This window comes from Strix aluco, chromosome 12 (genome assembly GCF_031877795.1).
Source record: "Strix aluco isolate bStrAlu1 chromosome 12, bStrAlu1.hap1, whole genome shotgun sequence".
NCBI classification, from domain to species: Eukaryota; Metazoa; Chordata; class Aves; order Strigiformes; family Strigidae; genus Strix; species Strix aluco.
This window is the reverse complement of record NC_133942.1, coordinates 27,089,095-27,115,937: the sequence shown is the minus strand read 5'-3', so window position 1 is coordinate 27,115,937 and position 26,843 is coordinate 27,089,095. Positions and strand designations below refer to the sequence as shown.

The following is a 26,843-nucleotide window of genomic DNA, read 5'->3' as shown; positions in this document are numbered from 1 at the left end:
AAGTCCACAAAAAAAGAGAAAACCTAGAGCAGATTCCGCCCTGGGAGGCCACCCGCCACCCTTCTGCGCGGCCGGGGGGGCCGGGCGGCTGCCCTCGTCTCCGTGACGGCCCCACACTTGTTCGGAACTCACTGCGCTTTTGCACTACCGCACACTTGCAATCACCGCACCCTTAGTGAGCTTTTTAAATTTTTCCTTAGCAGGCTCGCAGCTGCATGAGGAGAGGGTCTTCAAGCACAAGCTCTGACGAGAAACCAACAAAACCCAAGCCCACACGATCACGGCGGCACCTCCCGCCTCAGCGCGGCCCCACGGCTCCCGCCAGGCCCGGCCCGGCCCCGCCGCCCACACCGCCCTGGGGCACCTCATGGCTCTCGGCGCCGCTCCCTGCAGAAGCAAGAGCCCAGCCCCGCGCCGTGCCGAGCCCCGGCCCGTCCTTCCTGGGCGGGCTCCGCAGGGCCGAGGCGCAGCCCGACACCCCCCGCCCGCCCGGCGCCAACCTCTGGCGGGGAGGTCCCGGGCCAGGTGAGCCGCAGCGCGCCTGCGCGCGTCTCCAGGTCGGCCGCGGCCTCCATCCGGGTACTGGGCGGCCCGGCCGGGCGGGGGGGGGGGGGGGGTTTCATTGTGCGTGCAGCTGCCGCGCTCAGTCGCTCTAAAATGGCCGCCGCCGCCTCGTCTCCCGCCGCCGCGGGGGCTCCCGCGGCACCCGCCGCTCCGGCGGCGGTGGCGCCGCCTCCTACTGAGAGCAAGAAGATCACCGACCTGCGGGTCATCGACCTCAAGTCGGAACTGAAGCGGCGCAACCTGGACATCACCGGGGTGAAGACCGTGCTCGTCTCCCGGCTCAAGCAGGTGAGAGGCCGGCACAGGCCGCGGGGGCCGGCCCGGCCCGGCCCGACCTGCTGAGGGGCCCGGCCCGCCGCCGCTGGCCGCCCGGCTCTGGGGGCGGGGCCCTTGCGGCCCCGCCGGCTGCCCTCGGTGTGGGGGGCGGGACCTCTCCCTGTGCCGCCGCCGGTGTCGGCGGAGGGGCGAGGGTCTGCCGCGACCGGGTAGCCCCAGCGGCGCGCTTGGCCCCGGCAGGGCGGCGCGCCCCTCTCGGTCGCCGGGGTGGGGGGCGGCGGCCGGGCCGGGCCGGGCTGGGCTCGGTGTCCCAGCGGGTGGAGGCCGGGCCGGCCGGCGGAGCTCACCCCGCGGCCTTGCGGTCCGCCCGCCACCCCGGGCGCTGGAGCTCGTCAGGCGGCCGCCGGGGCGAGCCCCAGGGCTGGTGTGGCTGTAGATTTTGTGTGCTTCCCTCCTCCCTCCTGTTTTTGTGCTGCCCTTAATGTCATCACGGATGTCGTAGTGGCCTCTACTGTTATGTTTTCAGAGAGAAATCTGTTGGTACTTGATAAGCTGTACTTTGAAAATTTCATTTTGCCAGCTTAAACTCTTGCCGTTAGCGTTCCCTTCCTCTCCTCCAGCTTTAAGTGAAAGGTTCGCGCCATCGTGTTTTACAAAATATTTTTGAGATGGAAAAAAATAAGTGTTTGGTTCACTGACTTCTGCTGAAGTCAAATTGTTGAGCTTCCCACTGAAATACGTTAAAAATTGTATTTTTTGTCTCATTTAGGCTATTGAAGAGGAAGGAGGTGATCCAGATAATATTGAAATAACTGTTTCGGCTGACACACCCACCAAGAAACCAACTAAAGGCAAAGGTTAAGATCTGTTGATATACATTACATTCTTAAGCAGTTCTTGTTACATATATCACCTTCAAGAAGGTGGAATTGTGGCCTGTAGTTTGGATACCGTTGTGACTTTATTGCTTATGACTTCTGTCATGTAAGATGTCTTTTGCCTCACTCATCTATTTTCGGTCACTGTATATAGGCAATGTATAGGGATGCTGGATATATATGGAAAATGGGTGGGTTAAGAGATGTGGTAGGAGGTGGTGGCTGTACTACCCACAGATCCTTGAGATGTGCTGAGGCTGTGTAGATGATTTGTGAGATTTTTGGAGTGTGCTAACAGAGATCCTGAACTGGGAGTGTTACAGGTGCGGAACTGCTGTGTGGCTCTGGTGCTGGATACGGGTATCTCTGTAGTGTCTGACAGTATCTGTGCAACCGCGAAGGGAGAACTAAAGTTGTTCAGCCATGAGAAGGTGCTGGACCTAGGCTAGTCATGAGTGTATGATAATAAGTGGTAGGGGGGTCACTGCCTGAAGAGGACTGTGTTGTGTGGCTTTATTAGCATACTTTTTAGAGAATACAGGATTTATAAATACGAATTTCCTGAATGGGCTCTGAAGGCTCACTGTGAAATGTCTGATTGAGAGATTTTTGGCTTTCTATTGTGAAAAATAATCATTTAGATTCTGTATGAATCTGTTTGGCAGTGACTATGTCGGCTCTGTTTTCTTTTGCATAAGTATTTAAATACTGTTTTGTGAGTTTGGGTTCAGGGGGATTTTTGTTTGGGCTTTTGTTTTCTGTTGTTCCAGGAACATCCATAATCAAGTAATACTAGGAAAGGAAATCTGTTTTATGCATAGCGTTCTTCATTGAACATACATGCTAAGAATGTTTATACACGTGCTGTTTTGGAAATGATCAATCTTATACCACTGTCACTTGTCCTAGGCTGAGTTTTGTGGAGAAGTGATTTTTCATGCCTTTGGTGCTGTGGATGGGGAATTTAATAAAAAGTATCTGCTTAGAAAGTTTGAATAACTTACCTGTACTTTTGAAACACTAGAAAAGTGAAAGGAGATAAACTGCTTCACAATGTGGTTTCATTTTCTTCTGTGACATTACTTTATTTCCTACTCTGGAAAGGTAACTTGCTTAAGAAAACTACATGGAAACTAAATAAGGAAATGTTTCCACCATTTTTTGTGTAGAGATCTAAATTGCTACTTGTTCTGCTGTGATGGAATACTTCTCTTACCTGCTGCTTTTCATCCTCCTATTCTCCAAACTAATATCATGATGTGCATAAAGTTCTTGAACCAGCTTCTTGTTTAGTTATATTATTTTGCTTCTGCAAAGGTAGTTTGCCTGCTAGTGATGCTGCTGCCTGAGACAGGGCTTCTGTAGTAGCTGTTCCTTGCCATCTCTTCTGTGGAATTGAATCGTAAGGCATACGTAGGACGTGTACGTTCCTGGTGAACCTCAAAGTAAAATATGACCTTCATGAAGTTCTTATCTGTTCAGTTTGCAAGCTCAAGAGTTTTTCCTCATTACTTTTTGGATTGTGAAAGTCTTAAGAGCAAATTTTGTGCCAAAAGTATGAGAGGTTCATGCTATATTAATCTTCAAGTGTGGAACAAGAAAAACTCGCTAATTCATCTAGGGAAAATCTTTTTTGATCTTACTGTTTTACTTCTAGCTGTAAGAAAAAAATACTTCTTTTTAACTATTCCTTGTATGTGTTAACTGCTCGTTCTGATGTTATCTCCCTCTCTGGTGCTTTCCACTGAAATATGTTACTAGTAACCAGAAAGCATTCCTCAAAACTTAGAAGTCTAGCATTTCAAAAATCCATTCCCTAATGTCTCACTAGGAAACTTTCAAAGGCATGTGGGAGATGCATGCCCATCAACTGAATTCAGTAAGATGAAATTAGTTTAAAATTCACTCTCTTGATCCTCCTTGTGCTTGTACACGCTCTTCACTCTTCGTTGCCTCCTTTACTGGTTTTGCTGGCAGATTGCTCTAGGCCTTTTGCTAATGCTTGCTTCCCCCCACCCCACAGCTTCAGACTACTACTAATGGGTCTTTAATTATTTTACTGCTGTCCAGCAGTAAAATTAAGGGCACTGCTAGTCCTATAGTATTTTTTTTCCTCCTGCTATTATTGCTGTACAAAGGAGGGTAAGAATATTAGATATTTGTTTGCAAAGAAAATACAGCCTTAGAAAAGGCCAGGGAGTGGGAGTAATGGATAAACCTCCTCACAGCGGCCAGAGAGAGGTGAATGGGAGGGAGGAAGGAGGTTTCCCTTGTGAAAAATCACAAACTATGTCAGATGGCTATCGATTTTTAGATCTGAGTGTCTTTTGTAGCCAGTTTTACTGCAACTCTTAAGGTCTGTGGAAAAAGTGAGATGTCTAATTCCCTAGCATTGTCTATTAGAAAAACTTCATCTGGAATATTGATGCAGGCTGAATTAGAGCAGGAATAGTGTGTGTGAGTGATATACGTGCTTTCCCTCTCATTGCTTTTTTGTGTGTGTGTTGACAAAAATGGAGAACAGGAATGAGACTAAGAGTGAGACTTGCTTTCATAGAACAAGATTTTGTAATGGCCTGATAAATTGGTTTATCAGCTGAGAATATACTGCAGTTTTTCACTGACAAGCTTTTGACAATGATGATAGAAAGCCGACTTGCTATGAGATAGGAAAGAAACACCTATAAAACACTGTGAGTAGAAGAAAAAGGCCTTGACTAAACTGATTTGAATGTAGACCTTCTTTCTCTCTTAAAACAAACAGCAGCTCGCCAGTGTCCCATACCAAGTTCTGCAGCACAAGATATTGCATGAAAAAGGAGTCATATTTAATATAGGACATTTACTGACTTACCCAAAATTGAGATAACATAGAGGGAGCCACGTGGATCTTCACTGGGAAAGTGTATGATTGGAGGATTTTGCATCACGACTTAAAGAATGCTTGCAGAAGGATTCTGTAATCCAACCAGAATCAATCCTGTATGCAAAGTTAATAAAAATCTAACACTTCTTCCAGAAGCTAATACAATTCAATATTTGGAGTAAAGAAGAACTGCAGAACAGCTAATCAGAAGAGCTGTACAGATGAGATCAGTTGGTTTTGCCAATTAAAGTTTGAAAGCTTAAAGATGGAACAGATACCAAGAGCTACATCTTAAATTGCCTCAACTGTGCTTCTCCACCCTGGAATTTTGTAGCTATGGACAAATTTCTCTTTTTGTAAAAAGGTGACAGTTTCTGGAAAAAACTGTTCTTTTCAAGCCTGAACATTCTGCTGCTTATTCTGGTATCTAGAGGCAGTTACTTTACTGCTGGTATGAAATATGTCTCAAACGTTTCCGATGTGAGCATTCCTTTGAAGTATCTGCAGTCAGAAATACTGTAGCATATTGATACACCATAACTTGGTGATTTAAAGTTACCTTTTGGCCAAGTTTTGGAATTTAGTGTTGATGAAGAACAGATTTTAGGCTAATCGATTTTAACCCCAGAGTATTAATGTGAGCAAAGATGTTTATTTGCTGCTTTTCAAGTTTCTAAGGCCAGTTAGACATCTACTACTTCGTGTCTTAACGATCCCTCTGGTTTCCGACTGCAGTTCCATTTTGACAATACCGTTTCTTAGTTTAAATGCTCACAGCTGACAGCGTGGCTGGCTTATGCTATTGCCAAAATAATTTTTACTTCTTTATTAAAACTGTTTAGTTATTTAAAAAAATCCCAACAAAACTAAGTTGTACACTGCTGGCCTTCAAAAGGAGAGTGGAGTGTCAGAAGTAGTCTGTCATGATGTCTTCTGTCCTTCAGGAATATTAAAATAACTATTTAAACAAACTGTCAGTTTATTATTTCTTCTTCTGAGTTGTTAACATCTGTTACTACAGTTCTGTGATTTGATTTCTGAAACACTGTACTGTGCAGTGAGCTTGTCCAGAGGTAGATCAGAGTTTTCCTGCCCAGTGAATCATGGCTGGAGAAGAGCTAGGGATTCTCAACTGCACTGAAAATGCTATGTACATAACATGATCTGTGGGGTGCTCGTACCATTGCCTTGATTTTAATCTTGAATAACCTGAGTTTTCAATTTTTTTCTAAATAAATTTTTTCAGAATAAATTTTCTAAATTAATCTTCTTCCTGAACTTTGACCTGCTTTTAAAAATTATTTAATAATTATATATTAAAAATAATTTAAGACAAGCAGGTAGCTTCTTTGTCGCTTCTTCTCAGTGGCCAATTCTGTTGATCTGCTTGCAGTTGCTGAATAAAATAGTAAAGACTGAAAAGTGACTTTTGCAAATGTTGTTGGCGGGGCGGGGGTGGTGGCGGTGTGTGTGCCCTTACACACAGTACCAGGCATGTCTGTCTTAATTGACTCACAAAGTAGGTTTGTTAATTTATTACTGTTTCTAGGTATCTGACCAGTGGTTTTCAATCACTATATATCCCTGCAAACTTTAAAATATTTCTGCCAAGATTAAACCATCTGTTGAGACCTACTCTTTCTCAAGTGTTTTACCTAAGATAAGAGTACGTTATAAGGAAACTAATACATTCTCCTCCTTCTGAGGAAAGATGTATGTAAATTATTTGTAAAGAGAACATGAATTCTAAACTAGACTGTCTTCTTGCATGTTAATGAGTAGATGATGTATAGAAAAGAATCTTTCTCTGGAGGGAGGAAATTGTTAAGCTAAAATTCCTGAACTCAGTATTGATGATAGAAATTTAAGATGTAGTAAGTTGTAATCAACACTTGAAAAATAACATGCAGGCTGAACCGTAGAAACACTTTGCATAGGTGGTTCCAATACTAGAAAGTTGTCTTTGTTGTTTAAGTTGTGATAAATCATGCCTTATTGAAGCGAGATATAAACAGTGTACAACTGTAGGTAAGGCTCTCATGTGCCCTCAGATAGGAAGAAGTAATCTTGCCAAATGCTTCCTAAGTAATTTCATTAAGGTGGGGGCGAGTGATATCTCTAATGAGCTGTACTAGAAAGTGTTACGAATGTTGGCAAATGATGGCAAATCTTATGAGCAAGTCGGTGATTTTCTAGAGGGTATCTGACTTTGCAAAGTACATCCTTTCTAAAAACCATAAATTACTAAGAGCAGTGTCCTGCAGACACTGTAGAAGACTTAAATATTCTTTTTACCATATGATACCATTTAAGAATACAGAAATATAACGGGATAATTTACTTTTGTTAATAGAGTGGCAAATGATACTATTCAAATTGCAGCAGACCTCTTAACTAAATAATGTTATGAAGAGATTATTCCATTGTAAAGATTTTCTCTCCCTTCCCTCCTTTTTGCCTCCTGTCCCATGTTTTTGATGAATCTTTAGCATCAGGTACAACAGAACCCTGTTGGGGGTTTCAGCGGGAATACCAGAAAAAATACACATGCAAATTCTTCCAGAACTTTATGATGAGTGTGTCACTACTTTTGCATGAGATGTGGATGTCTAGTGTATTTAAGACTTGTCCAAAATACACTCTTCTATAATTCTGTATACACTCAGGTAGCCTGAATTTCTCATGTAGAGGAACATGAATAGGTAGAACAAGCTTATGCTACTATAAGGCTTGTAAATGAGATTAAAGCTAAACTTGCATTATATCAAACCAACATTTTAAAGGTGTTCTAAATCATCTTCTTACTTCTAAGGAGAATATTCATTCTCTATGTAAATAGTCTCTTGCAATTTTATGGTGTGTAGCAATTGCCGTTGCCAGAAAGGGGATTGAGCCTGGCTTATAAAGTAGTGCTATCATTCCAAGGTAAATTAGTATCTGTGGTGTTAGGCACCCAGATTTGTGGCGAGTGCTACTGACATTTTCAATAGCCACTGCATTGGTAAACCTGTACAGAAATTTTATCATATTTTGACAACTTGTGTGACTTGAAACCTGCTATGCCTGTTGTCTGCAGAAGGTCCAGCTGTTCTGACTGTGATTGTTAACATATATTTTAATCCCAGTTATTTTCTTCAGAGTGATACTGGTCTTGAATAAATTCACAGAAACAGTCCATTTCTGAAAGGTGTTTGTTGCAATCTGATTTTAGTTATGTGAAATTGAGCCAAGTGTGCCTTTCAGTAGCCCGTTGTGGATGAGTATCAGTGTGGAAAAGCTTTGAATTTTTGTGGATACTGGCTTTTTGGCAAGTTACTGTACCAACATCTGAAAACTATCTGTATTAGAACCTTGGAAGTGCCACTTTTGAACAGTGTGACTCTAGATCAAAGTACCCTGAAACACAGAACAAAGAGGGAAAGCAAACTTCTTACTCTGGCTTGAAGCTGAACAGTAAAGGTCATTGTTCAGGTCTCCTTAAGCCTTGGTATACCTCTGGTACTCAGAGTAAATGGGACTTACTGCAGAAAGACAGACTAAAGAAAGGCTAATGAAAACACGTATTCCTGTCTGTCTTAATCTAGCAGCAAGCAAAAGATATGGACAGCTTCATTACTGAAAGGTATAACTTCCTCTTGATGAGGACATGTCAGTAAAATGGAGCAGTTCTCTAGCTGCTGTTGCAGAATGTTGGGATTAACAAGGTAGCTTTGTCAATTTTTTTTTTCCCTATTCCCTATAAAGTCTGGATTCTAGTTCGCCTGCCAGATTTCCTCAGTCAAAATGAGTGAATTTAAATAGCTTTCGTAATAGTATATGCTAGATAGTTGCTAAATATGTCTAGCATCTGCTCTATGTTTGCCTGTCTCTGTGTATGCTTAGCTGGATACGGGATACAGGAAAAACTTGGTGTTTCAGGTTTAACAAACTAAAGAACTGCAATGTGAGAGGGGTAAAACAGAAAACAGTTGAATGTATGTAGAAATCCTTGCTGTTTCTTGCTACTTTTTATCTATATTGAAGATATCTGTGGCTGTGGATCATATCGCAGAATGCTCAAATAGTAATATAAAATTTGGGTTAGTCTTGCTTTTGGGCATCAGCTGTCATGCATATCAAAAACTGTCTTTTCCAGTGTAAGTGCACTCCTCTTTCTGAGGAAAGCTAGCTTCCCTAAGTATACCTGTGCTGCTGGCTTTTTGCACCAAAATCTCATAAATCTATTGCATTACAAATATAAACCAGGAATGTTTTGTTTGTTCTAAATGAAGTAAAACCAGTGGCCAAGATGTTTTTATGCCAGATGTCTTTATGTCTAAAAGACAATATGCTGTATATAGGAGTACTGTCCGAGTACCACTTGCCAGTGAAATGAATAAAACCAGCTGGAATCTAAGTAAAACCAAACCAGTAGTCTCTTCTTGCCCTGTAGTTGAGCAGTTTCTGGCTTTGAAATGCAAGTTAAGAACTGTGTATGAAAGACTATGGAAATTAATTGCTGACAAAAGTTGACTATTCCAGGTAGCAGAAATGTCTATACTATTTCAAACTTTGGCTTTTTTTTTTTTATTCCTTTTGAATATCCATAAAATTGATTTAACCATTCATTAGAGAATGAAGGGATGAGGGAAGATGTGATCTCACAAAATAAAACATTAAGTATGATCATGACTGCCATCTCATTTGCATCTTGAGCTACTGAAAACCATTGCATAGGCTAAGCTTTGATAGAATGGATCAGAGACACAGAATGCTATACAAAGGTGTGTTTTTTTGGAGATATTTGTATCTAGTGTTCTTTGGTCTTGTTTTTGCAGCAGATTAAGGAAATGCAAATGATTCCAAAGTGAACTATGTCTGGTAGTTATCTCCACAGAGGCACCTTTATTAGAGAAAAGTGTGTCTGTGCTGGAAGAATAGAATTCTTCAATGGAACATGCCTTTCGTACAGTAAAGAACATGTAGAAACCCAAGTGCTTCACCTGACTCAATTCTTCTGGTAATTGTTCCCTCTGGTGATGAAAAGTACTGAAAAAGGTGGCTTGCAGAGGCTTGCAATTGCCATACTTGTGGATACTCAAAAACATAGCTAGATAAAGCCCTGAGCAATCTGATCATATTTGGAACTTAGCTCTACTTTTCAGCAGGAGGTTGGGGGGGACTAGATGACCTTTAGAGGTCCCTTTTAACCTAAGTTCCTCAGTGATGCTAATTATCCTATAAGGCAAGACCTTTCCAAAGTCTTAAGTCATAATGTCTACTTAACTCCAGTAATTCTAGAAATGTACAGTTTAATGTTATCCTGAATTCCATTATCACTCAAAGTAGGAGGACTGGTATGAAAATCACTAACTTGGATGTAACTGCTTGTTTATGCAGCAGCATTGATTGTTCATGCTCACTCAGCTGACGTTTTTTTTCCTTACCTTAAAAATACTCAATTTTGGGAGGGTTATATTTTAGTGAACAGTTCAGATAAACTTGAGCATATAAAGAATAATAAATAAAGGCCCAACACATAATCAGTGTTGAAAGAAAGTCTGCTGTATGTAGCAGCTCCAGTCATTAGCGTATCCTGTTATTTCAGGTAAAAAGCAGGAAGCCGATGAATTAACTGGTGATGCTTCAGTTGAAGATGATTCCTTTGTCAAGGTAATAAAAGTATGTACATTTTTTCCCCGGTTTGTATTTAAGTTTAATGTTTGGCTCTTTTTACCAAGAAAAGCTTGCGTTTTCTTTGCGCTAATTTATGTGGAAATTTGGAGCATTGTTTTTACTGTGTTCACAGCTGTGATGTCTAAGGGTGTGAAGGTGTGGGGTTTTTTAAACACGCTGCAAATTTTTATTATGGGTGTGATACAGTATTTTGCAGAAACAGTGATTCTAGCAGTGAATTTTTCAGAATATAGCTAATACCCATAGTTATGACAAATATTTGTTGTTCACACCAAAAGGAAAGTGAATTGGAGACTCAAGATGCAAGTGATCAAGATGGAAATGATGAATTAAAGGACTTCAAAGAATCTGTTGATGATGAGAACTTGAATTCTAAAGAACTACCATCTGCAGAAAAGAAAAGATACCACGACCTGGAGCCAGCAGAGACAACAGAAGATGCAGAAAAGGATTCTGAAAGTCAGGTACTTTGTTGTATTTTACATGCATTTTTATCAGCAAAGGGTACGTTTTTCTTAGTATGTTTGTATTACTAGGAAGTCCAAACTAGTTTCTCAGTTTGTCATGCTTATCTTGAAGAGATAATTTGGACCTTTTTTTACTTTCCCTTCTCCTTGACTTGAGTTTGAATAGTTCTGAAACAAATGTGGCATTGATTGATAAAATTCTACCACAGTCCATACAGAGTTCATAAGTGGTCCTTTTCCTTGGTACTAGTCGTGACATACGTAACCTGAACACTGAACTGAAGGATGCAAGTCATGAGAACTGCTCATTGATGTTCACCTTACTGAGTGTGTATCCACTTAACTGAAATATTTCTGAGTTAACCGAATCTCTTGACTCTCAGTGTTTAAGTGTCTTACAAATAGTTTGCTGAGCAAGTCACTTTTATGTTCTCATAGGAAAATGAAGGTCAAGATGTAGAAGATTACACTTTTCCAACTGTCCATGTAAGTTCCAAATCAGTTCTGTTAAGCTGATTTTCATGTCTATTTAGTTGGAAAAGATCACTTTAGAGTGGCTTTTTGTTCCAGCATGCGTCTTAGAGTCAGATGATGTAATACAGTAAAGGTAAATAGCATGGGAAGCTTTCATTCATATTTTTTATAATGCAGATAATTGTGACTTCCAAATCAGATGTCCTATTTAAATGCAAACTCCTGTCTACAATTTGGGAGTATTCAGTGCATAGACTTAGCAAGGAGTATGTTTCAAACTCTCTTAAAAATCCTGTAGAAGGCTATGCCAAATGGTAACATAGTATCTACAGTCTATTCAGGAGTTTAGAACTCCTGTTTTAAGGTAAAAATTTGCCTTGGGACAATGTTTGCAGAGGGGTGGGTGGTTGGTTGGGGTTTTTTTGTTGTTAATACCTAACGTCAGTAGCATCTTTGAAGTTCAGAAGTTCATTCTGCGTTACATGGAATCGATGTCTGAAAAGGGACATCTCATACAGCATGTCTTGCTCAGTGAGGCTAATGATAAACAAGTAAATACCTATTAAAATCACAGTTTCATTTTTAAGTACTTAGTGGAGGAGGTCTACCTAGTTTCTGACTTCTGTCCTAAGCTTTTAAAGTTATTGATGGATTGCTTGCATCTCATCGAAAGCAGTGATCAGCAGTGTGACATCCATTCTGAAGGCTTTAGCAAGACATAGGACATTTTAGAAATGTCCTGTTGAGTTAATGGGGGGGAAGAAAATAGCTGTGTGTTCCAACCAATTGCGAACTGCAAGTGTTGCAAATAGATGCTAATGAAGTTCCATACAATTTTTCAGTAGTTTGACAACGGAGATGCACAGGCTTGGTTTCTAGATCATCTTTTCTTTGGAAGCAGTTTTCAGTTCATTGATTTGCTTTCATGCGTTAGAAATTCTGTGGAAAATATGAACTGTTCTGCTTAAAGTAGGAGACATTTAGTCTTGACTTCCTTTTCTTGCAGGATGGTGAAGATGAAGAAAATGAGAAAGGTATGTTTAAAGTTTAATAGAGTTCAGAGATCTCTAGTCTGGTAGAGCAGACAACTTTCTCTTGTAATATTCAATCTCTTTACTAATACTAGGCTTGTCTCCAGTACTAAGTATCAGTTGTCTCCTTATTAAGCTCAGCACCTGGAATCACTGCAGTCAGTGGGTTTATTTCACTCCTAAGAGTTATTTTACTCTTAAGAGTTGATTACAGTACTGATCAGTTACTGGGGTGGATGTATAATATAGTTGTAATACTATGATTCTTAATGAAAAAACATAGTATTCAAGGACTCTGATTTTAATATACGGTAAGTCTTGATGCAAAAACTTCCAACTTGCACTGCAGTAACTGATGTTTGAGGGAAATGATACACCCTTACACTGAAATTGAGCACCCAACAATGTATGGACCGTCATATGCTTGGCTTACTGTCACTTGGAAATACCAGTTGTGTCTAGGATGGTAAAACAAGTGTTTGGAAACCTGTGGAGTGGCTACCTTTTTTTAAGCTGTGCTCATTTAGTGAAACTATAGAAGGAATGTAATGCATTTGGGCAAACAGACTTCCTGGACAGAAGTCTTAAGGATTCTACGTATTGTGGACTGGAAAGGACATGGGACACCATCACTTTACACAAGATGGAATAAACACATTACTGAAGTTACAGGATAAAACTACAGACTTCATGTTTACGAGGGACCCTATGGCTGAAGTGTCTCATCTACACAAATCCAAGAATACGGTTGGAGATGCCTTGTGGGACTGAGATGGAAAAATCTGTCCAGTGGATGAAGACTGAGAACCATTTGACTACGAACTCTGGATTAAAGCTCACTCGTCTGTGTTCTGCAGCAGCCTTGTACAGCTTGCTTGACTGCCAAACAACTGTTTAGAAAGGAAAAGCAAAAGAGAACACCAGCGTGGAAGACTGGCTGAAACTCTCCAAGACTGTAATTCTTCCGGATTTGGGAAGGTTAGAAGTCCTAGAACCAGGAAGATTCAAAGACAGATTAAATCAAACTGTGAGCATCCAAAGCAACTATTTTCTTCTGGAACGCTAAATCCTAAACTGGAAAATGGATACTTCTTATGAAGAACGGGTATCTCCAGGATGGAACCATATTCTCCCTCCTAATGTTTTGGTATTTGTCTCTAGAAAATGTGTTTTGCCATGAAGAATAAGTGATCCTGGGTAAAGGATTTATATTTGTGTTAATACACCTTGTGTTTTTTTCTAACCTTCCATCAGTGCTAATAACTGGCTTTGTATTTTCTAGGTCCTATTCTAGCTTATGCATATGAAATTGTTTAAACTTCTTGTTTTGCCATATTTATTCCTGTTAAATCCTCTTAGATAAAGCAGGTTCTGGTGATGGTACACAAGAAGTATCTAAACCTCTTCCTTCAGAAGAAAGCCTAGCTGAGGCTGATCACACGGCTCATGAAGAGATGGAAGCTAACACCTCTGTGAAAGAAGCTGAGGATGATAACATATCGGTTACAATCCAGGCTGAAGATGCCATCACTCTGGATTTTGATGGTGATGACCTCCTAGAAACAGGTAAAAATGTGAAAATTACAGATTCTGAAGCAAGTAAGCCAAAGGATGGGCAGGATACCATTTCACAGAGCCTGGAGAAGGAAAGCAAGGACTATGAGATGACTGAGAACCATAAAGATGGTAAGAAGGAAGACTGCGTGAAGGGTGATCCCGTCAAGAAGGAAGCCAGAGAAAGTTCAAAGAAAGCAGAATCTGGAGACAAAGAAAAGGATACTTTGAAGAAAGGTCCCTCGTCTACTGGGGCCTCTGGTCAAGCAAAGAGGTTTGTTTTTCTATGTCAGTTCTTTACGATACTGAGTACCAGCATTCAATAAGATCACTCTACATTAAGGGGGTAGCAGCAAGAATCTTGTAATTAGTATCCTATGCTCCTGCCTATAGATTTTTTTGACCGCCATAAGTTACTTTTTAAAATTCAAGATCTTCGTATAGACACTATGTCCTACTGATTGCATTGTCGAATTGTCAGCATTTATTTATTTTTTTCAAATTGACGATTTTTTTAAATGTCCTTGTGATGATGGTAATGAACAGCTATCAGTTCTAAGAACACAAAATGAAGTCAAGTCCCCGTCCTGAAATCTGGAGAAGATTGCCATATATCCACTGAATAGAGTTGTCAGAAAATCTAGATCTTCAGGCATCTTGGGGAAAATCAGTGCAAGAATCCATAAGGGAATCATTTGTTCAAATATACAGTCTAGCCCTTTTTTATTTTTATTTTTTGAAATGTTAACTTGTCTATTAGTATTAGTAGTATAAAATGCAACACTTACCAAATTCTGTATTTTCAATTTTCTTCTGATTTTTAATTTGCTTCTCTAGCTCTACTAAGGAATCTAAAGAAAGCAAGACAACGTCAAAGGATGATAAAGGTAACTATTACAAATTTAGGGTGGTATTGTCTTGAACTAATGCTTTCCTGTTTGAGAAATTTCTTGCCACGTACTAAAACAGCTTATATAATTGAACTTGTCCATCTGTAGTAAATTATGCTAGAGGTACCGTAGTCATTAGCTATATGTATGTGTTCATATATATTTTTTGTTTCTCCTTATGCCAGATTCTTTGTAAGATTGAAAATATTTATTCTAAAGACTCAGTGAAAATACATTCTCCTATTTCAAAATACTTTTGAGAGCAAATTCCACTTTATGTTTTCCAAGTCTTTGTTTTGATGAGAAGGTGTAATTTTCAGATAAGCCTGCTGTAACTTACTTAAAACAGTTTGGGTTGAGGTTACGTGCAGAACACGCAAAAAATAATTGCAAGTGCTTAAATGTAACGCCAATGAAAGTTTTTGTCTCCTTTTTAATTCTAGCTCATTTTTAACTAAAGTGAACTCTCAAACCAGGTATAACAGTTTAGATGCAAACTAGCAAAATCACACTTGTGGCTATTTAATGCATTAAAGTTTGACCTATTTGTCTACATTGGAGTTTCCGTCTGTTACCATAAACCCCTGTGTTATGATTCCAGATTCACAGAGTGGAGCTCAAGAGCATGTTAATGTCACCAGTTATACTGATGCTTCCATAGTTGAACAAATGCATTTGTATAAGCTCATGTGTCTCCTTATTTTGCTCTGCCAAAAACCTTTGTCACAGAACCTCTTGCGTATCACTAATGGTTGAATGGAACTTTACCCGATGAATTAATTTCTGAGGAGAAATTTTTGTGACAGACATAACTCGGTCTTCTGTAGATGCGTGTCCTTTCATGATAGTTACATGCTTACAATTAAATTAAATGAAGATACAGCAAATCTGCTGGATTCATGTAGCATATATAACTGTAATAGTAACTGTCATAAGGCTGTCTTAAAATACATAGCCAAAGCCAGTATCGTGGCTCTTTAATGATATTCTAAGAGTATCATGGTTTATCAAGATATCTAGAATTATCAAGATAATCCGAGTTTGACGATAACTGAGATTTGTTGCCTTTTGCTCTTAGTTCATCTTGATGCATTGAAGGAGGAAAACTACCCTTTTTCCTCAAGGAGGTTAAATTACATTTTAAAACTCTGCATACCAGATTTTCCAGCTGTTCAGCTGGAGGTCCAGTTCTGGTCTTGACTGTATGACTGGCTATGTTTTAACATACTCAAAAGCAGTTCATACGTGTAGCAGCAAACAAAACCAAGCTGAACTAAGTAATACAAGACTAAAAAATGTTGGGAATACAATTACGTGAAACTCTTGAGTGCTTAGTTCTATGTTGTTGCAAAAATGGCTAATATATGGGGGAGGGGGTGTTGGTGTTTAAGGCACGTGATGTTTTTCCAGCTTTTTAGTATTTTCCTTAATATGCGGGAAATCATTCTGGTGGGTTGCATCCAGTTCTCCATCCAGCAGTATATTTAAAAAGCTGCTCTGGATGGAGGGCAGATACTTGAAGAAGTTGTGGAAATTGACCACGTTCTTCTGGAGGCTAGGATTAACCAAGTCTCCTCTATTTACCTTTTTGCCATCTCTTGGGTCCTGTGAGTAGTGTAAAGATGTACTGATGAAGAACAAATGTTGGGTGCTAAAAAAAATACTTTTTGATGGAAGTTATTGCTAAGAACTGGAAGTTGAAACTAGATGTACATACTCAAATGAGGGGTAAAGCATGCCTTTAACAAATTGTATTAATTTTTTAGCTCTTGTCATTTGGGTATGAGTTAGCCAAGCTGTTGGTCTCAATACATGGGTAAATGAATGAAATCTTATGGCATATATTTTTTTTATATAGAAGTCTTTTCAAGAAAGGTAACCGGATAAACAGTTACTTAAAGGTAACAGGCTAAGTTTCTCTTTTCAGCAACAGTTTAGTTCAATATTCTTGGTACCTTTGTCTCCTTAATTTTTTGGCTGTTTTGTGAAACTTGTTTCAGGAAGTACAAGCAGTGTTAGTGGTAGCAGTGGAAGTTCAACTAGAAACCTGTGGGTTAGCGGACTGTCTTCCAACACAAAAGCTGCTGACTTGAAAAATCTCTTTGGCAAATATGGAAAGGTATTTCATGGGGTGTGATACCATGTGTGTTGTGTGTGTCTCCTTCCCCTCCTCTATTCAGTTACAGAAATTGAGTGATACTTGATTTAAATAAAAGTCTGAGAGGAAACAGTCAATCAGTGTAATCTAAAAAAACCCAGTACTTTCAGCATCTAAAGTAAGAGTGCATGCTTACAGGAAGAACCATGTGTTAATTTTATAAGAAATTTTTCTTCCTGTGGAGGTAAGATAGATGCAAAAGAAATGTCACAAATATGAGTGGTCAGGATTGACTTTAAAAAAATTTTTAAAAAATTAAATAAATGATGGCTGTGTTCTCTTGCAGCAACTATATTTAACCATGAGTGTAAGATAATGTGGTAACCAGTAAAATTTTAATATAAACAGTCTTTTATAGAACCTGCTGCTTTGGGACACTGCTTTTAAAATGTGTTCTGAGGGCTTATGAATGGGAAAAATAGGTAAAAAAAAAAAAGTGTCATTTATGCCTGTTCCTTTAGGGACTCACTCTTTTAATGTTCTTTACAGGCTGCTTAAAGTAAGTCTGTTGTCCTGGATTTTGGTTTAACTTAATATACAAATTCCATAGAACAATGCAGAATGCATATAAGCTAAGCAGTCTTCTGAGAACAGTTTTTGTTGCAATTGTTCTCATTTTCTCAAAGGAGTTGCTGATAACTGTGTGAATTCATAGTGTTTGTATAAGACTGTGCTTATGACATTAGTGCATCTTGGGAACTAGTCAGAACCTTGGCACTGTGAATATCAAGGATGTGTACTGATTATTGGATATCTGATCCTTCTAATTAATTTAGGAGGTGATTTTATTTAATGCCTTCACAAGTGTTGAAACCTGAGAGTGTATTTTGTTAAAACTTCCAATTCTTGGACTGTTTTCGCTGTAAAGATGCTTGGTACCTGTGTTTATTTAGCTTCCCCGTTTTAAATTAATTGGGAAATATTTAATTTCTGAATGAGTGTACCATTAAAGGCTCCTAGAAGGGTAAAATTGTTTCATTAGAGCATCACTACATCAAGAATACTGGCTCCAGTAGTTACAGAAATTCTATCAGGGAGCAGGAACACAAAGCTTAATGCTTTCTCAAGAAGCAGGTATCAAAGAGCTGGTTGCTAAAATTGCTTAATTAACACATTTGCTAGATGCCTTTGAAGAACTGGCTCACTTGTTAAGTTACTACATAGTACTGCTTATACTTTCCTGCCATTGATTGGCAGCTGCTGACTTGTTTGTGGGGTTCATCAGTCAGAGATGAACCATCAAATTCACATCAGTGGTGTTTCTGTGAATGAATTCTGATGGTAACTGTCAAAAGAAGCATTTAGATAATATGCATGAGGTTGTGACTGGTCAAAACAGGATGTAAGCATTCATGTGCCTTGATGTGAAAGCTGGGATAAAGTTCTCAAAGCTGCAACTTCCTGTGCAATTATCTGCTTTTGAAAACTTGGGAGTGTCAGTCTTTCAAGGGGGGGTGGGTTTTTCTGTTGCTATTGGGCTGGTTCTGTTTTTTATATACTAGGGGAAAAATATTTTTGGAATACTATTGCTTCCTTACTAGAACTGTCTCTCTCAAAACCTAAATTTTACCTGTTTATGTAGGTACTTGGTGCAAAGGTGGTCACAAATGCACGAAGCCCAGGGGCAAAATGTTATGGCATAGTAACAATGTCTTCTAGTACAGAAGTGGCTAGATGTATTGCACACCTCCATCGAACAGAGCTGCATGGACAACAAATTTCTGTTGAGAAAGTAGGTTTAATAAGATGAAAACTTTTCCCAAAATAGACCATCTTAAGCAAGAATCTGTATTAACCTATTTGCTTCTGGAAAAAACATATAGGTGAAAGGTGATCCCTCCAAAAAGGAGTTGAAAAAGGAGAGTGATGAGAAATCTGGTTCGGGTAGAAGCATGGGAGATAAGAAGACCACATCAAGTGATAAAGCCAGCAAGTAAGAAATTTCATGTATCTTGTGAAGTTGTGAAACTCCTTTTAAGTTGAATTTTCCTCATAGCATTTGTGTGTTTCTTTCCTAACAAGAACTCCATCAACCAAAAAAGAAGAAAAGAAATCCGAGAAATCTGAAAAAAAAGAAAGTAAAGAAGCCAAGAAAACAGAAGGTAAAGATGAGAAGAGTGATAATGGAGCAAGTGGCCCTAATCAAGAATCCACTAAAAAAACTGAAGAAAAGAAAAGAATAAGTATGCAATATAGCCATGTTTCCTCCTGTTGAATATCTGTGTCTGATTTGTTTTGGGGGCATGTTTTTGCTCTTACTGGAAACCAGATAATTATACACATGTTCTTTTTTTTTTTTTTTTTTAGACTACAGTAATGTATTACTTTAGAGCTGATGTAAAAGCTTCCATATTTTGTATTACTACTTAATTACAGACATGTGCTGGTATGCTTCTCCTGCCAGTAACAATTCAATTAAGAGATTTGGATATTTCTCTAAGGAGAATCTGTAATAGGCAAATAGGGATGTATGTATGTGTGTTAAACCTTTTTTCTTCTTTTTTTTTTTTTTTTTCTCCCCTGTTCACTAGGTGGTAAAAGCCCAGGTCAAGTTGTAGTTTTAGACCAAACAAAAGGAGACCAAGGCCACACTAGGACAGTTAGAAGGGGAAGGTTTGATAAAGTAAGTATCTATAGATTTGATGCAATCCTTCTCTGGTTTGATACTACCTTACAGTTGATATTTTCACTGAAGAGTCAATAAACTATCACGAACTGTTAAGCTTAGATAGAAGCTTTGTATGCTTTGGAATAGCTAAGTAGTTAATGATACTTGAACATAGCATCCAGAAATCTCCCTAAATGAATGAGACTTCTGAAATAACCATTGTAATCTCTATCTATAGCCACAGATATTGAGGAACAAAGAGCGTATTATTCAAGATAAAGTGAAATTCAGGGAATACAGGGGTAGAAAGGATATCTTGCCTTTTGAAAAGATGAAGGAACAGAGATTGCGAGAACACATGGTTCGATTGGAAAGAATACGACGAGCTGTTGAACTCCGAAGGTAGTAATTCAACTTTTTGCTAAAGGCTATTTTATACATTAATTGATCAGATACTATACTTAGAAACCTAATCAGAATGCATTCTGTCAAGCCTTTTACTCAGATGTTAAAAGTCTGGGACTCTCCCTAACAGTATCTTTATATGAATTAATAGACTCCAAAATTTTTGTTTAATCTTTTAATAGTCACATATGTACAAATATAGCTTAGTGCTTGTTATGGGGGGGCGTATCTCATCAGTGTTACTGCATGCCAGTCTTCTTCTTGAAAAGATGAGAAGTTTACTAGGAGATGTGGCCAAAAAAAGTGTTTGGGGTTTTTTTTGTTGGTTTTTAAACATAGAACTGTTGTATATCTAAATGACAAATCAAGCATAATACAATCTTGTCCCTTTAAATAAAAGGACTAAAGGGCTACACTGTTCTGTTCTGCTCTTTTCATATTGCCAAAAGTTTGCAAAGGGTAGTCAAGTGACTTGTGTGGTTAGCTGGATTTCCCTAAACAAGGGAGTTCTCATCAAGAATAAAGCTTAAAGGAAAAAAAATGCCTTTCTTCCTTTTTGTAAGCTGTACTATAGGAGGTGGGAAGAAGAAAGCAAAATGAAGCTGTTGACAAGTATACCTAACCTGTACAAGTCGGAGTAGTCATGTTATTCTGTCTTACTTCTGGAGAGAAGACAAGTTAAATTTTTTGTTAGCTTGAAGAGGACAAGAGCTAAAATAGCATTAGTTTTTAAGACCCAAATCGTATTCTTTGTTAAGCTGATGTTATTGTCTGGCAGATGACAATGTAGAAATACAAATCTAGCATAGAACATGTCAGGAATGATGATTCTTTATATAACTTTTCCTAGTATCTGTTGTCTGCTTAAATGGTTCTGTAGAATATGATAAAACCAGTTTGGCTACTTGGGACTAAAAGGAGTGGACTCCTGATACTAGGACTTCTGTCAAGAGCTTACTCTCAAATCCCTGTGGGTTTTGTTTGTTTGTTTGTTTTCATGTCTATGCCTAAGGTGATGTTAGTTTTGGATGAGAAAATTTTTCAGATGAGTTTCTGCTACTTCTTTTTTTTTCTTTAGGCGAAGAGAAATTGCTGAGAGGGAGCGTCGTGAGAGAGAACGCATACGAATAATGCATGAACGAGAAGAATGCTTGCAGAGAGAAAGGGAACGATTAGAAATTGAAAGGCAAAAACTAGAGAGGGAAAGGATGGAACGGGAGCGTTTGGAAAGAGAACGTGTTCGTATTGAACAGGTGGGCATATATTTTGGACTGTAGTGCAATATCATGTTGGAGTATAACCCAGTTTGCACTTGTGGTGAATTCTTCTCTTCACCCTTCCATCCAGCCCATAAAAGAACCAACCAAACATTACATAATCCATCTTTATCTTCTTTGTGTGACTTGTGAGTACTTTGAAGGCAAATTCTTCCTACTGATTTATGTGGTGGCTATATGTATCTGTCTCTAAAACTGAAATACAGCAGATCGTTTTGCCCATACTAGTCTTCCATAATTTTACTAGATTTTTCCTAGAGAATATCGCTGCAAACGTAATGAGATGTGTTTCTGGGCAACAAATACAGTATCAATACAAGAAATTAACTGGAGATATTTGTGTCTTAACAACCGATAGCTTCTCTAGATCTACTGTCTACTTTAGAGAAGTATGCTTACAGTCTTTAATCTTAGATGCTATCCAAGGATTAATTATATGGGATAATTGATAGTTTTCTGTTAAAGGCTGTTAATTCTGTATACTCGCTAACTGTTCTGTAGGTATCCGTAATAAAGAGCAGTTCTGTTGTGTTCACTCACCCTTCCCTTTCATGGTAGGAACGTCGAAAAGAAGCAGAGCGTATTGCTCGGGAAAGGGAGGAACTTCGTCGACAGCAGCAGCAACTTCGTTATGAACAGGAAAAGAGGAATTCTTTGAAACGTCCACGTGATGTAGATCACAGGTAATCTAACTTTCAAACTATTGTTTTACAGCACTGATTAAAAAGAAACAGCTACCAGCCTTGTCAGACTTGAAAATGCATTTGTACCTGAAACAAGTCTTGACAGAAAAACTGGATTTCCGGTATTTGTTTCTGACATCAGTTTATGCCAAGCATGAAGCACACCTTCTCTGTAAGAGAGAGTTTTGGGATAAGAGAAGCATCCTGTGAATTAATTCTTACTGAATTGTCATGCTCTTTTTGTACAATGTGTTTGAGAAAAGCTGTTGTTCTGCCTTAATGGTTGAAATTTCTAGCTTCTACTTTTTTAAGAATTCACATTTTTGGTTAAACGGGAAGTCAATGTGTGATGGCTTTTAATTTTTATTGAAGCTGATGACATCTATCAGTTGCAGTTTGAGCCACATGAATTGAACTGGCTTTGACATTTATTTGATTTTAAGAATAGGACTGAGACCTTAGCCATAAAATTGACATATCAGTGGTGCAGTGGAAGGTGAGCATAAGCTGTCATGGTAGATATACTAGCACAATACTAATATTTTTTCACCAGAAGAATAAAAAGACAGCTTCATTTTTGAAGGCTACTGATTATACACTTTAGTATCTCACATTCTTACCCTGGAGACTCTGTACCTTAATGTTTCTAGTAAGCAAGGCTGTGACATTTACTACAGTATCGTTTCCTGAGAAAGCTGTTCTGGTTTGTGGGTGTTCTGGGTGGGTTTTTGGGTTTTCTGGAGGGCAACTTTTTTCCCTAGAAGACCATTTTCAAGGCAAAACTTTGCTACAGTGGTGTTTTTGTTGGGGTTTTGTTTTGTTTGTTTTAAACTGACACAGTATACTATTGCTTAGATTTTATTACATATTTTATTGATAATTTGTCTCTTTAATTTGTACTTGAAACAGAGGGGTGTTCTGTTTTTTCTTATTTTGCTCACTAATATTTAAAGAGGAGTCTACCTTTGTTAGTGGCTTTTCAAAGGTCAAATGAGAGTCTTTAAAACAGACAACTGACTCAACAATTTTCTGCATATTAGGCCTTGATTTGGATATATGGAACTGATGAGGGTTCATTTGTTTTCCTTCAAGGAGAGATGATCCTTACTGGAATGAGAATAAGAAGATGGCTCTTGATACAGATGCACGTTTTAGTCACAGTTCAGATTACAGTCGCCAGCAGAACAGGTTTAATGACTTTGATCACAGAGAACGGGGACGATATCCAGAAGGTTCTTCTGTTCCATCATCTTCTTTTGATAGGTAGGTTTAGATAACTTAATTGTTCAAAATTTGAAATGGTGCTAAAGGCTTTATATAGCTCTGATGCAGCAGAATTGCAGTAGGGTCCCAAAATTTCTTGTGTCTTCAGGACTGGCTGTTTATATCATGGAATCTAGTCCACTTTTCTCTAATGACTTTAAATTAGCTGCCTGGTGGTCTTTTTCTGGGTGACATTTTGAAAGAATTTTTGCTGTTATTCCTCTTTCACATCTAGTCATAAGTGGGTTCCAATGGATTAGGTGTGTCCTACGTGGCAACTTACCCCCTTAAGAAGTAAGGCTAAAAGCAAGTGATTTAATGAGAGTTTATAGCATTACTTGCACGAGTTTCGTCAGGATCCATGCAAGTGTACAGTAAATGCTGGTTCCAGATCCAAGTTCATATTTCTGTTAAACTTATCTCCATAACCAGCTATAAAGTTAAGACTATGTAAGTGTAGCTTCTGGACTTCTACTTTTATGTTGCTGTAAACTAAGAATTTTCTAGCTGGCTCGAGAAATATACTGTTTCCCCTGCTTCATACTAGGCAAAAAGGAGACCCTACCTTTGCTTAAATTATGGTGACCAACATGTGAACAGATAAATTTATAAAGAAATGTTACACTGGCTGTAAGAACTCAAGCTCAAAATGACAACTGTAGAAATGAATATAATTTGGGGTGGGAAGGATCTTTGAGATACATACCACATATGTAGTAATAAACATGTAATACAACAATGAATAATATTTTTGTATACTCACACATGTGCTTACCTGTGCAGAGAAATGGGAGACAAGCAAATGACTTTTTCCTACTTTAACAACTTAGGCGAGAACGTTTTGTAAATCAAGGTGAAGCAAAAAAGACTCGCCCAACAGCACGAAGAGAAGAGCCAGGGTTTGAGAGATACCCTAAGAACTTCAGTGAGTCCAGAAGAAATGAACCGCCACAACCAAGAAGTGAACTTCGAGATTCAGACAGGCGAGAAGTGCGAGGAGACAGAGATGAAAGAAGAACAGTGATCATTCATGACAGACCTGAAATACCACATGGTCGACATCCCAGAGAGACTGGTTCGAATCCACCGAGGCAAACAAATTGGAAGAGCGAGGGAAACATAAGCACGGACAAACGGGATGGCAGGTAAGTTTGCTGGCTAACCAACAAACTAGTGAAGGTACTGATTATTGTAGAATTTATCCATAGTAGCTATTCCTCAAGAATTGATGTGTAAAGAGAAAACCAGAACCCCTCCTAACAAATGGCAAAGTCTCTTTCCAAAAGCATTAGAAAAAAGCTGTGTGTAGGTCATCACATATGCTAAGCCTCACCTGTAAACTTGATACTGACTCCCAGCAGTCCGTTCTTAATCGTGTATAGCAACATAGAGTAAGGAGGCTTTTGGGCAAGAATGCAGATGTAAACAAATAATGTGTAAGCTTTAATTATTTTGAGAGCCACGTAGATCTGAAAGAATGTTTCCAAGAAGCTAACTGCACGTTGCTAGGAACTTGAAAAACAAAGGAATCTTTGAAGTCTACTACATGTGCTACGACTTGGTACCAATTCTATTATACTGAAACCAAAATTTTGATAAAAGCAATTTTTACAGAGGCGAGAGGCCAGATCGATCAGGAAGAGAAGTGTCTGGACACGTGAGAGGTGCACCCCCCGGTAGCCGCAGCAGTGCTTCTGGGTATGGAAGCAGGGAAGGAGAACGAGGCGTGATGGGAGAAAGAGGTGGAGGACAAGTGAGTCACCTTGTGTTTTTGTGCCTGAGACACTGGAAAATGCCAAATCATGCTGGAAAAATGACTGTATAGCAGCATGTAAATCATTACCCAAGCATGCTAGCTATTCTCAAGTTGGCTTTCTTTGTTTTAAAGGTTCTTTTTCATTGTTAATAAGCCAAGAAGTTGTAGAAAAACTACCCAATTTTTTTTTTATGTCTAGCATCTTTCAGGTAGATCGGAACAATACCCAAATGAGTTCCTGATTAGGCTTCTCAGAATTTGTTGTCAGCTTGTATTTTCAGGGTCTTATCCTTACCCTGCCTACTCCTTCCAGTGCAGTTGGTCATTGTGATCTGTAACGTACTACTGAGAGAAACACCTTCTGTTAAGGCTTGTCTTCAAAGTCTGCAGGCTAAATTGCTCCATGCTACTGGATCCTGAAGCATTTGAGAAAACACTGTGTTTCTTTTTCTGTAGCTATATGGAACACATTTGTCAGCAATTCTATGAGATCAGGGCAGAATTGGGAGTCCAGTACGAGATCACAGAACTTCACTCCCCCCATACCCAGTCATTACTGCAAATTAGTTTCTTTTTGTTATCTAGAGTTTAACAGGACTCTTGTAAGCATGGGTTAGCTGCCTACAGACTGAAATCTTAAAAGATGCTTGACTTCTGTATATTATATAAGCTGTAAGCTTAACTTTCTTGAAAAGCTCACTTCCTGTTGATAACAAAATATGCCTTTCATTCTGAAAATGACTATCACTTTCTTACTAGCACTATAACGAGGACAGACATGTCGTTGAACGCCACAGCCGTGAAACTGGACCAAGAAAAGAATGGCACGGACCTAGTTCTCAAGGAAGTGGCTATCATGACACCAGGAGAATGGGAGATGGCCGTGGAGGAGGTGGCATGATGTCTCCACATACAAGGTACAAAAACTCCTCCTTCCTCTCCATTCCCTGCTGAGCTCTCAAAGCTTTGGTTATGCTTAGGCAGTACAGTGGTCTGAGTGCAGGCAGCATTCCTTCCTGTGGATGGGTTGCTGCTGCACAACACACAAACCTGTCCTTCCATGCCAGCACCTGGCTCCACAACTGTCATATCACTAGTGGCAGCATTGTTCAGCCGCACAGAAGAGTAACTTCTTACAAAGTCTCTTCTTAGATGGTTTCAAGTCTCTTTTGAGACCAAGTTTAACAGTTGAGTGATACAAGACATAACTGTGTTATCACCTGTGCACCAAGAGTTTAGATACTTACCATAACTTAACACTATTTTAAAACCTTTGTTTCCAGTAACTCTTCACCAATTAATAGAGTTGTACAGATCACAGGCAATTCCATGCAGAGGGGAAGTGGCTCAGGATTTAAGCCCTTTAAAGGTGGACCTCCACGAAGATTCTAAGATCTACAGCTGCTTGGTTTCAAGATAACTTATTGAAATCTCTTGTAAACTTTCTCTGATTAAACACAGGAAATCTTGTCTGAAAGTCCTGGTTAAATTTTTTTAATTTAACATGATTACTTTCCTCTCAATTTTGGAGGCATTTTAATAGTTACGTTGTAATTTTCAATAGTTTTTGTGTATCTTTGATAAGCATTTTCCCTGAGGCACTAGAGCTGTGTAAAAACAAATTGGAACCAAAATATTTGTTAATCCTGTATAAAATAATAGTTTGCAGCTGTGTGCTAGTAGTTTGATTTACCAACATTAGCTCTGTGGTGTCATGCTTTAAAGTAGCTACTTATCACAACATACACAACTATAACCTCCATTTTGAAGGTTGTCCAGGCTATTATCTCTGCTTTCTAATTTGTAGAGAAATAAGATTGTTCTTTCATTACTGGGTATTATGTAACCTATTTTTGCAGAAGGTACTGTTACATTGAGTGCATTTATGTGTATTCTTGCAAATGTATTCTTTTGAAATAAACCTTCATATTCTGTATAGCTTCTAATAAGTCTTTGAAACAGTCTTTGGGGAAGGAAGATGCAATTAAACAGACATGTTGGTATAGCAAATCAAAAC

General features: G+C 39.0%; 2 protein-coding genes across 6 annotated transcripts in view; one reads left to right on the top strand and one right to left on the bottom strand.

The window, feature by feature from the left end:
• Positions 1 to 781, bottom strand: part of RNF111 (ring finger protein 111) — a 62,640-nt gene extending 61,859 nt beyond the window's left edge. Inside the window, exon 1 of the mRNA XM_074837527.1 lies at positions 763 to 781. Within this exon, the coding sequence (XP_074693628.1) occupies positions 763 to 773 (11 nt within the window). The 5' untranslated portion in view covers positions 774 to 781. The remainder of the gene's footprint in view (positions 1 to 762) is intronic.
• Positions 365 to 26,775, top strand: SLTM (SAFB like transcription modulator). 5 transcript variants are annotated; one of them, XM_074837521.1, is made up of 21 exons: positions 365 to 852; positions 1,610 to 1,697; positions 10,172 to 10,236; positions 10,539 to 10,724; positions 11,166 to 11,213; positions 12,208 to 12,235; positions 13,592 to 14,060; positions 14,624 to 14,673; positions 16,677 to 16,795; positions 18,417 to 18,566; positions 18,658 to 18,767; positions 18,857 to 19,017; positions 19,366 to 19,457; positions 19,681 to 19,844; positions 20,926 to 21,100; positions 21,683 to 21,807; positions 22,900 to 23,070; positions 23,901 to 24,215; positions 24,685 to 24,823; positions 25,586 to 25,743; positions 26,110 to 26,775. In XM_074837521.1, the coding sequence occupies exons 1-21, from the start codon at positions 658 to 660 to the stop codon at positions 26,216 to 26,218; spliced, it is 3,117 nt and encodes a 1,038-aa protein (XP_074693622.1). In that variant the 5' UTR covers positions 365 to 657; the 3' UTR covers positions 26,219 to 26,775. The 5 variants fall into 5 exon arrangements, with proteins under 5 accessions (XP_074693622.1, XP_074693619.1, XP_074693623.1 ...); XM_074837518.1 differs by having other exon boundaries at positions 24,673 to 24,823; XM_074837522.1 differs by having other exon boundaries at positions 10,172 to 10,245; positions 18,857 to 18,936; positions 24,673 to 24,823.
• The last annotated feature ends 68 nt before the right edge of the window (positions 26,776 to 26,843 follow it).